At 33.7% G+C, this 10841-nt stretch overlaps 1 protein-coding gene across 1 annotated transcript; it reads right to left on the bottom strand.

The window, feature by feature from the left end:
* Positions 1 to 7753: 7753 nt before the first annotated feature.
* LOC131775619 (tumor necrosis factor ligand superfamily member 11-like) lies at positions 7754 to 9414 on the bottom strand. The gene is made up of 4 exons (XM_059091730.2): positions 9289 to 9414; positions 8805 to 8909; positions 8203 to 8272; positions 7754 to 8126 (listed from the first exon to the last, which is right to left on the bottom strand). The coding sequence occupies exons 1-4, from the start codon at positions 9397 to 9399 to the stop codon at positions 7795 to 7797; spliced, it is 618 nt and encodes a 205-aa protein (XP_058947713.2). The 5' UTR covers positions 9400 to 9414; the 3' UTR covers positions 7754 to 7794.
* Between the last annotated feature and the right edge of the window lie 1427 nt (positions 9415 to 10841).

The raw sequence follows: 10841 nt of genomic DNA, 5'->3' as shown, positions 1-10841 counted from the left end.
AACTCGGCCAAGTAATGATTACATTTGCTCGATAAGCTCCCAGTTATACAAAACACCCTTTCCAAATTTGGAAACATCTCTTTTCAAGTACCAAGGCATCAGTTGACGCAAAAGGTTAAGTAGTTCCAATTTTGAGGGTGCCAGCACATTTTTCATATAAGAAAGTAAGAATTATACCCAAAAGTCTTTAAGCTGTCTACTAATGTTTAATAAAAATATTTTTTTATGTATAGAAAATATTTAATGAAATGATACTGTCAACAAAAATATTTTTCATTTATTTATTGACAGATATTTTAAATTTTATGTATATAGATATCTTTACTCTATTTGGAGTATTGTTGATTTTTTTGTCGACAGATTATTTAAAGAACGATAAAAATCAAGACTAATATTGTTTAACTTAATCATACCCAATACTGCATGGATTGAATTTTTAAATGAAAAACCAATATCTGACGCAGACAATTTGTTTAAAGCAATATTTAACATCTTGAATAGAAGTTAAATAATCTTTAAAATCACCATATTCATTGCTTAAAATAAAACATGCAATATATAATCGAAAAAAAAAAACGGTTACAAAATCCAACTTTTCATCATTAGCAATTTTTTCTACTTGTGATTTAAAACCAATTAAGTCTAATAGAGTATCTATGAGATGTTTTTCCATATAAATTATAACATTAATCGATTTTTTCTATCAACAAATTAAGGGTGCCAACAATTAAAAAAGGCTTTTAAGGCTAGTTGGATCTGATCGATTTGGGAAATTAGAAAAACATGTAAATGCGGCACCATTTGTTCCAGCAATATCTAACTGATTATTAACTGTAAAACAGACAAACTTATCATTACTCCCATTATCATGACCAAAGGGACCATTAGAACGATTATCAGGTCGACTACTTGTGGCTTGATTAAGTTTGTAGACAATAAATACGTTCACAATATCATCTTCTCCAGCTGCTGGATTTAAATTGATATCCGAAATCATTCTTTGTGTACCATCGAGTTTAATAAAATATATCTTTTTGTTACGTTCAGCTGGAGTACAAAGAGTAGGTCTTTAATTTAAATTTGTTTGATTTGCATGATTTCCTACAAGAGTCTGATCATAAATAGTCTCAACTTACCATTTGAGTCTATTTTAACTTCACTTGATAATCATCTATCAATTCGATAAATAGTAGTGAGTTGTGTAATATTCCCAAATTAATGTTTCAGCCGATATTTTGTCTATATTTTTAATTATATTTGCTTCTACAGTTGCATTGTTATCTGATACAGCCTGTTTGACGTATTTGACATTGTTAATTCTCCCCTGTAGCTGTTACACATTTCCTTGTAAATTAGTTATGAGAACTTGGTGCTAGATCAAGATAGCAGCTTCTACCTGATAAATTTGAATATTCTCATCACCTGTTTGCTGAAGAATGTATGGATATTGTAGGGAGAAGTTTTATGTTAATCAATAAAACCATCACCCTTATCTCCCTTGTCTCCTTTTTCACCAACTGTTTGAGATTGTCTCAAATTCAATTGACCATTGATATTTCCCATATATAATATTCAATAACAAATTTTTTAGATTGCACTTCCATGTGGTTTTTCATATTTTATTATATTGTCATTGACTTTAGCACTATAACCTTTATAAAAGCCAAATCTCTTTAATCCGGCTGAGTTGTTAAAGGTCATGCCAGTGACATTAAAATTATAACTGTTTGAAATGCGAATGGTTGACACTTCAGCGGATTCTAGGAGAGTTAGTTTCATCTCTCTATGTTATAGGTTAAAATAAAGGGACATTGCTTATCTCTGTGGCTAGCAGGAAGAGTTTTTGTCTCATCTCTGAAATTACCATCATCTTTTAACAAGTTGAATTGATAGTAAGCACCATTTATGATAAAAGACAGTGCAAAAGTTGTCTTTCTTTATCATTTGTCTTTACTGATAATAATCCTCTGTGAACAACAAATAACATGATAAAAGAGTCGTTTTGATTAAAAGACACAAAAATTGTAAAGTTATTTTTATTGAGACCAGTTGTTGTCAACTCGCTATTAGCAATACCCAGAGTAAATATTCCATCTACTTTATTGTTTTTGTAACTAGAGAAATGTGTAAATTCAACTACAGAACTATCTTCCGCATAAAACGTACTTTTCAAAAAGTTATTTGCTGCCAAAGCAGCAATGCTGTCATCAAAAATATGTTTTGTAACTGGATTCTGAGCGGAAGTTGCATCCGAGACTTCAATGGGAATATTAAAAAATATGCCATTGTTTGTGTGTCGATAAAGGAAGTCCCAAACTGAAACCGGAACATCATTGTGGTAACCTTTTGAGCCATAAACGACCACCCAGATTGGTAATTTATTACCATAACTACCATTGAATTTAACCACAGTATCAAATATCAAATAATTAGGCGCAGCATCATTGAATTTCGAGAGATGAACAATAGTTCGTGCAAATCAAATATACAGATTTATGGCCGAGAACCAGTTATTTCCAGCGATGCAGTCAGCATACCGCAAATACTACTCCACTGAAACTGCTTTAATAAAAGTCTCAAATGACATCCTAAGAGCTGTAGATCAAAAAGAAGAAGTAGTACTTGTTTTGCTAGACCTTTCCGCTGCGTTCGACACGATCGACCATAACATATTACTTGAAAGAATGGAGAAACGTTTCGGATTTAGAGGTATCGCACTAAAATGGTTCAAATCATACCTAGAACATCGTGTTCAGTCAGTGAAGATCAAACACTCCATCTCTAAGCCTCGACATATCTCCTACGGCGTACCCCAGGGATCAGTACTTGGTCCACTACTCTTTCTAATGTATACCTCGCCTACAGAAGACATTGTTGCTGAACATGGCCTAAACTGTATGATATATGCCGATGATTCGCAACTTTACATAAAGATAAACTCCTCTGACAGAATGCTAGGCATGGAAAGATTGAAATCATGTGTTAATGCAATCATGGAGTGGGCCAAGAAAAAACAGATTGCAGTGCAACCCTTCAAAAACAGAAATCATTCATTTCCTCTCACGCTTCTCAAAAAATCCTCCTTTCTGTAATATCAATATTGGAGATGATATCATTAATTTATCTAATACTGTCCGAGACCTAGGCGTCATGCTTGATTCTGTGATGAACTTACGCTCGCATATAAATTCCATCTGTAAATCGTCGTCTCTAGCAATCAGAAATATTGGTCGCGTTCGTAAATACCTCTCGACGCAGCAAAATGAAAGATTGATACACGCCTTTATCTCATCGAGACTTGATTATTGTAATAGCCTATTGTACGGTCTACCGATTTGTGACATCGAAAAATTCCAACGGATCCAAAACACAGCTGCCCGCTTGTTAGTCGGTGCCAAATCAAGAGACAGTATAACACCTATACTTAGGAAACTTCATTGGCTCCCGGTCACAAAACGAATTCAATTCAAGATACTGTTGATAACATACAAAGCACTAAATGACATGGCTCCAACCTATCTTGTTGAACTTCTTAGTCGATATATTCCAGCACGAAACCTCCGTTCATCAAATATGAATCTACTTGAGGTCCCAACAATTCGAACTAAAACGTATGGGCAAAGAGCATTCTCCTACGCAGCACCGTATTTGTGGAACCAACTACCTGAATGCATAAAAAACGCCGAATCTGTTGACTCCTTTAAACGCTTATTGAAAACTTATCTTTTCAAAAATTAAGCCACCAGATTATTTGATATCGTACGTTGTCAAACATATGCATAACACGTAATAATTCATTAGTTTAGATAGAGTAGCGAATTGCATGTATAGGATTTTTATCGAAATTTTGTTAATTTGTAATTGTAAAGCGCATAGAGTTCAATTTTAATGCGCTATATAAGAACTTATTATTAAATTAAATTAAATTAAATTATTGTTTTTGAAAATATTAGTTGAGACTTTAGAGGTGACTTCAACGGAACTGGTTGCGGTTACCGATACTTGATTGACTTTACTATTTTCCCAAAACATTTCAAAGACAATAGAATGTTCAGACTTATCAGCACTATACAAGTTAACCCCAATTCTACTGCTATAAAAACCTTTGTTTAAATCTAAGATGAGATCAAAGGTTTTGTTACTTTATTAAACTTGTGAAAACCACCCTGATTAGACAGAAACTCATCATTAACCTATTTCAAGTTAACTACTATACTATTGTCAGGAATGACTATTTTACTCTGAAAAGTTTGAGTATTAAGAGTATTAAAGTCAGCCTTTTTGGCTACTTCAGCTTGAAGACTACTTGAATCAAGCCTTGAGACTTTTTCATCAATATATTTTTTGGTAGCAGCATCTTGATTATCAACAGGATCAGCTACATCAGTTAACCTCTTATAATCAAGATGAAAGTCACCATCAGCAGTAAGATTAAAAACAACACCTGGTAAACCTTGTTCTTCTTTTCTAGAAGATTCAGGATGACTTCCTCTTGAATTTAATTGACCATCACTATAACCCATCTATATATTTTCATTGAAGTTTTTTTTAATTGATTTGTTAATCTTGTCTACGTAGGCAAAGCTAAAGGGTTCACGAGTAGCATCAAGGAAATCATTTCTAGTGATATTGAGTTCTCTGCACATTCTTGAAGTCTCACTTGAACTTGGTGAATCAAAAAATGCAAAAATGGGAATAACTGAGTCTAATATCTTTTGGTGTAACATAATAAGATTGACTTAAATAAATAACACTACAATTTTTATGTCTACTTCTAATAAAATATTCAACTAGAGGCTTTTGGTTTTTTTCACAAAGAAAGTCATCAGAGATAATTGGTTTTTGATTTTCATCACTTAATTCAGAGACAGGAATAATTTCATCATTACTAGATTCAATAGCTTCATATCCACATTCTGTACTAATAGAGGCAAATTTTTTTAGTAATCGAGTTTATTTAGGTTGTTCTAAATATTTCGAATACAAATAAATCTTATCATAATACAAGAGTTGGTAAATCATGTGCATAAGAGTATTAGTCTTGCCATAACCACTAGGTCCACAGATTAACATTCTAAAATTATCATTAGGCATAAAAGACTTTAATTGTTTACATTTTGTCTTAGCAGCGAGAGAATCATAGTTTGGAATGCGCATTTATAAGATTAAAGAATATCATTTTTTAAGGCATGCAAGACAATTTGAATAACAATATGCACAACAACGCTTAAAAATTAATGTTTTTACTTGGTATATGAATCTCAAAGCATGGCAAGAATATGAAAAAAGAGGGAGCGTTGTAGGCCGAGCAATTAATCAGGTATATGACAATGTTACAGCAAATATTATATCGACTAAAAGCTATGATAATACACTAGCGCAAACTTGTCGACCTCTAACCGAAAGATTAGATGAAGTGGTAAAAAATACTCGACCCAAAGAACGAGTAAAGATCAAGGTTCGACCTAAACATTTTTCAGAAGAGATAGATTACAAACCTGAAGTTGATCCATATGAAGACATGGATGTGGAAGGATTAATTCCTTATCAAGACCCCTTCGAGCATCTAGATGTTGAGACATTAGCCGAAGAATCAAAACAAACAGCAGATTGTTCACCACCCTAGGAAGATCCAGAAGAGATCGATTATGCACTAAGTGAAACAGAGTATGAACCAGCAGATGATTTAGAAAAAGAAAAAGATTTAATATCTGAACTTAAACTGTTAAGTTTAATGAAGTACAAGATAAGTTAAATCAACAAGAAGAAGAAGAAGCAAGTGAAAGTCAAGTAAGAAAATACTTAACATAAGTATCAGCAACAGCAGTATACCGATCCAAACAAATAGCTGGATATAAGAGTCATGTAACAAGAAGATTAAATAAGGGTGAAATCAGCAAAAGTCAAGCTGATATAGAATACAAAAAGCTTGGTGAACGAAAACAAGAGCTGCTGCAATATATCAAATATCATAGGAAGAAATATCCTAAAAAAGGCTCAGGTATCAAACCATTTGGCAAATGAGTCTATTTTTAAAATAATTCTGAAGATCTGCTAAAGTTACAAATCATAGTCGGTGAAATCAAGGTAGGCAACACTAGTATTGAAATATGAAATATGGGAGTCTCAATCTTAGAAAGCTTATTACGGAACAATACAATCAACAAACCACAATATAGGAAAATTACTAAAAAATGTTTTTCTTAAAATATATATATGGAACGACACATAGCACTTTCAAGTTTTTCAGCTCGAGGAGAAGGCAATAACCGACCAGGAGATTTTACTGTTAAATTTTCTCAACCTATTGTTCTTGATAGTAATTATCAGTACGAAGTTGGGTTAAATCATGTGATAAGCATGTCATTTTCATGGTTTAACGTCAACTCTGGATATAAAAATCAAACAATTTTTATAGTAAAGGTAATGGCGACAGTTTTACAAATATAAATTTTGCTTCAGGTGTTTGGACAAATGGAGACTTTGACCGATACATTAAAGAACTAACAAAGACACAAATGCAGATGGTGACGATGTCTATCCAATAAGGTTAACCTTTGATGATCCAACTTTTTGTGTAATAATTAATCTTGCTGATGATTATCAATTAGATTTGACTAAATCTAAATTGTATGCTACCAATCAAATTACATTTAGCCACATTAAACTTCGCTCCCTCATCTGCCATTTCCTTGTAAACAACCTGAATTTTATCACGTATTCTAACCACTTTATCCAACCCAAACTGACCTGGAACTTAATGCTACTGATAGTGAATTTTCCACGCAATTCTCCCGCGTTTTGACTTTTCAACGGATAAAATTCACTTTTAGCTACATTGGGCTTTACCCAATCGCGTGTTAATTCCTTGTAGATAATCTGCATTATATCATGTATTTCACACACAGAGAGCAAAGTCCAGAAAGGCAACATCCAATCAAGGAGCCCTCTTTGAAATATTATCCTTTTCTCTTGTTCCATGTATCTTCACTTATTCGAGATCGCAATATACCTTTGGGTGGGGACTATTGGAGATACAACAGTTTTATTTCGCTTTCCGTAGTAAAATTACATGGAGTTATATTTTTGAGGCGTCTAACTATAGAACAATAATTCTTATTTTCTTTATGTCAGAGGAAATCAAAATTGTTGTAAACGTAGTCCCTTTTCTTGACTCTTTTGCAACCGTTATTTGGTCCCGTCACCCAATGGCTCTCTCCAACGGGGAATAAGGGGCATTGTGTGACGAGATCAAACAACCGCTCCTAAGGAGACTACAGTAAGCGTGATAACGATGCATTTTATTTCTGCTCAGAAGTGTTTAGACAACAGAGACAATAGACCACGAAATACCTGTGTGAGTTAAGATAAATTAGGCTTTTTCTCTTTCTCTTATGCGATGTTTTTTTTTCCGAACAGAATTAAGAGACAAAATGATTCAAGAAACATATAAACCGGTACAGAATCCAGGAAGACAAGAGATTTTCTTCAAAGAGAGACTGTTTACCGGTAACTAGGATTCTACCATGAAACTATGAAACCGTTTTGAAGGAAAAACCTGGACAGGCTACGTGATCAAAAAGCTGTGTTATATGCCGCTGAATGTTGTTGATGCATCGGGGCTTCAGTCGGAAATTCAGTGGTTCCTGTTTAAACTGTGACCGCTGTTTCTTTAGGGATTTGTTGCTTTATTAAAGATTACAACACAGCAAAGCCTTTTTGATATCATTCTATTCTTTATTGATATCATGGTACACTTTCCTTTAAGGCTGTTACGCGCTTTTGCGGTGAAGCTCACTGAATCAGGAACGCTCCAAAGTAAGAGTGATCACTCGACATGTAAAGTGAGACAGGTCTCGCGGTTTGTAATTCTATGGTGTCATAAGCCTTAAAATAAAACACTCCCCCTGCATAGTGGGGTCCTTCTGGTACGTTGTGGGGATGTTGAAGCATGGTGATAATATCGTGGTTATTCTTGCGAATGGCCACTCTCCCGCTGCTGCGAAAGTACAGTTGTGCGTAGACATAATACTGTCCATCTTGAGGCACAATCAGACATCCATGACTGTATTTCATGCCGCCCTCGAGATGGCTGTGCCCATTTCCCACATTCCAGTCTTTAATTGCTGTAAAGAAATTTTCGAGTTGACCATTAGTAAAACTGAGAAAGCCGTTGAAGCAACAAGAAAAGATTGACACAACCTTGCCCAGCGCGATAGTGAGTTAATTTTTTCTCGGTGGCCTCGATGTGAGCCAGAGGCTGACGATGGACCTATAACAAGATGAAAAAAGGCGAGTATTAGTTTTATACTGTAGGATATGAAACTTTCTAACCCACATTTGCGGGTAGTCGACTACATCTTAATCTTCCAAAGACTAGAGTTTTTGTCTATGAATTTTTTTATAGGATGACCTACGACTCAAGTTTTTAAATTCTCCTTTGAAAAAGATTTAGATAAGTGATATATTTTGGAAGCAAATGCAAAACTGTAGAACTTGATTATGACAGATAGCAAAAACCGTCTGTGGTAGAATGGTTGAAATAGATAGCAGTGCCTGAAATCAATAGTTATTGTCCTCTTATTGAAGTGAATGAAGGAAATAAGTTATTAAAGAAAGGTGATGAAATATAAGCTGGATTGTCAATGAAAAAATATACGAGTATTAACTTCTTACGAGTGAGGGACAAAGAAAAAAAATCTTAATTCCAACGAGAAATCGAATCCTGAACGTTCTGTTTCCGCAATCTGACGCTTTATCATTGAGCTACAGAAAATTCTGAACAGTTTTTGCACTTGTCTTACCTTTGGTGGTCGAGCCGCTTCCACGTTGGTGTATATCAGAAAAACGCAGGACAAAAGAATCTTCACCTCAAGAAAAGCCATGATGTTGGGAATATCTGAGAGATACTGTGGAAGGAATTGTGATTGTTTAAAAGGATTTTCACACGAAATCAGAATGGCTTTCTGGACGAAACCTTACACCAGAAACTGAGCTTGCTACTAGTTTTCTCTTTTAAATGTAATGCCGGAGCTGGGAAAGCAAGCAATGTGTCTGCTGTAATAAGATCTCTTCTCTGAACGATCGTCTGAGAATTGCTACATTACTCTCCAATTGCCATATTAACATCCATTTTGTGGAATGGCTGCAGATGATTGATTGTATGAACTGGAATAGTATTATGCATATGTATTGGGAAATATTCCTCGCACAGAGGACTTACGAAGTGCTAAGGGACACTCCCATCTTAAAACCATAAACAAATTGGAATTTTTAGACTGAACTCACCTTTGGAAAGGCTTCAGTAGACGCAAACTGTATGAACTCGGCCAAGTAACGATTACATTTGCTCGATAAGCGCCCAGTTATACAAAACACCCTTTCCAAATTTGGAAACATCTCTTTTCAAGTACCAAGGCATCAGTTGACGCAAAAGGTTAAGTAGTTCCAATTTTGAGGGTGCCAGCACATTTTTCATATAAGAAAGTAAGAATTATACCCAAAAGTCTTTAAGCTGTCTACTAATGTTTAATAAAAATATTTTTTTATGTATAGAAAATATTTAATGAAATGATACTGTCAACAAAAATATTTTTCATTTATTTATTGACAGATATTTTAAATTTTATGTATATAGATATCTTTACTCTATTTGGAGTATTGTTGATTTTTTTGTCGACAGATTATTTAAAGAACGATAAAAATCAAGACTAATATTGTTTAACTTAATCATACCCAATACTGCATGGATTGAATTTTTAAATGAAAAACCAATATCTGACGCAGACAATTTGTTTAAAGCAATATTTAACATCTTGAATAGAAGTTAAATAATCTTTAAAATCACCATATTCATTGCTTAAAATAAAACATGCAATATATAATCGAAAAAAAAAAACGGTTTCAAAATCCAACTTTTCATCACTAGCAATTTTTTCTACTTGTGATTTAAAACCAATTAAGTCTAATAGAGTATCTATGAGATGTTTTTCCATATAAATTATAACATTAATCGATTTTTTCTATCAACAAATTAAGGGTGCCAACAATTAAAAAAGGCTTTTAAGGCTAGTTGGATCTGATCGATTTGGGAAATTAGAAAAACATGTAAATGCGGCACCATTTGTTCCAGCAATATCTAACTGATTATTAACTGTAAAACAGACAAACTTATCATTACCCCCATGCATTATCATGACCAAAGAGACCATTAGAACGATTACCAGGTCGACTACTTGTTGCTTGATTAAGTTTGTAGACAATAAATACGTTCACAATATCATCTTCTCCAGCTGCTGGATTTAAATTGATATCCGAAATCATTCTTTGTGTACCATCGAATTTAATAAAATATATCTTATTGTTACGTTTAACTGGAGTACAAAGAGTAGGTCTTAAATTTAAATTTGTGTGATTTGCATTATTTCCTATAAGAGTCTGATCATAAATAGTCTGAACTTACCATTTGAGTCTATTTTAACTTCACTTGATAATCCTCTATCAATTCGATAAATACTAGTAGCATGAGTTGTGTAATACTCCCAAATTAATGTTTCAGCCAATATTTTGTCTATATTTTTAATTATATTTGCTTCTACAGTTGCATTGTTATCTGATACAGCCTGTTTGACGTATTTGACATAACTTGCATAGTTATCATTATCGCTTTGTGGGGGATCACTAGAGATATTGGTATTTGATATATTGGAAGAGTTTTTGTCTCATCTCTGAAATTACCATTATCTATTAACAAGTTGAATTGATAGTAGGCACCGTTATGATAAAAGACAGTGCAAAAGTTGTCTTTCCTTATCATTTGTCTTAACTGATAATAATCTTCT

Source organism: Pocillopora verrucosa, chromosome 7, assembly GCF_036669915.1.
Source record: "Pocillopora verrucosa isolate sample1 chromosome 7, ASM3666991v2, whole genome shotgun sequence".
NCBI classification, from domain to species: domain Eukaryota; kingdom Metazoa; phylum Cnidaria; class Anthozoa; order Scleractinia; family Pocilloporidae; genus Pocillopora; species Pocillopora verrucosa.
The sequence above is the reverse complement of the archived record's forward strand: the minus strand, read 5'-3'. Positions and strand labels throughout refer to the sequence as shown.

Coding starts and splice junctions, on each gene's coding strand:
- LOC131775619 (XM_059091730.2), bottom strand. CDS start 9,399: ATGTTTCCAAATTTGGAAAGGGTGTTTTGTATAACTGGGCGCTTATCG. Junction 8,910..9,288: donor CTACTGAAGCCTTTCCAAAG/GTGAGTTCAGTC, acceptor TTCCTTCCACAG/TATCTCTCAGATATTCCCAA. Junction 8,273..8,804: donor AAGCGGCTCGACCACCAAAG/GTAAGACAAGTG, acceptor ATCTTGTTATAG/GTCCATCGTCAGCCTCTGGC.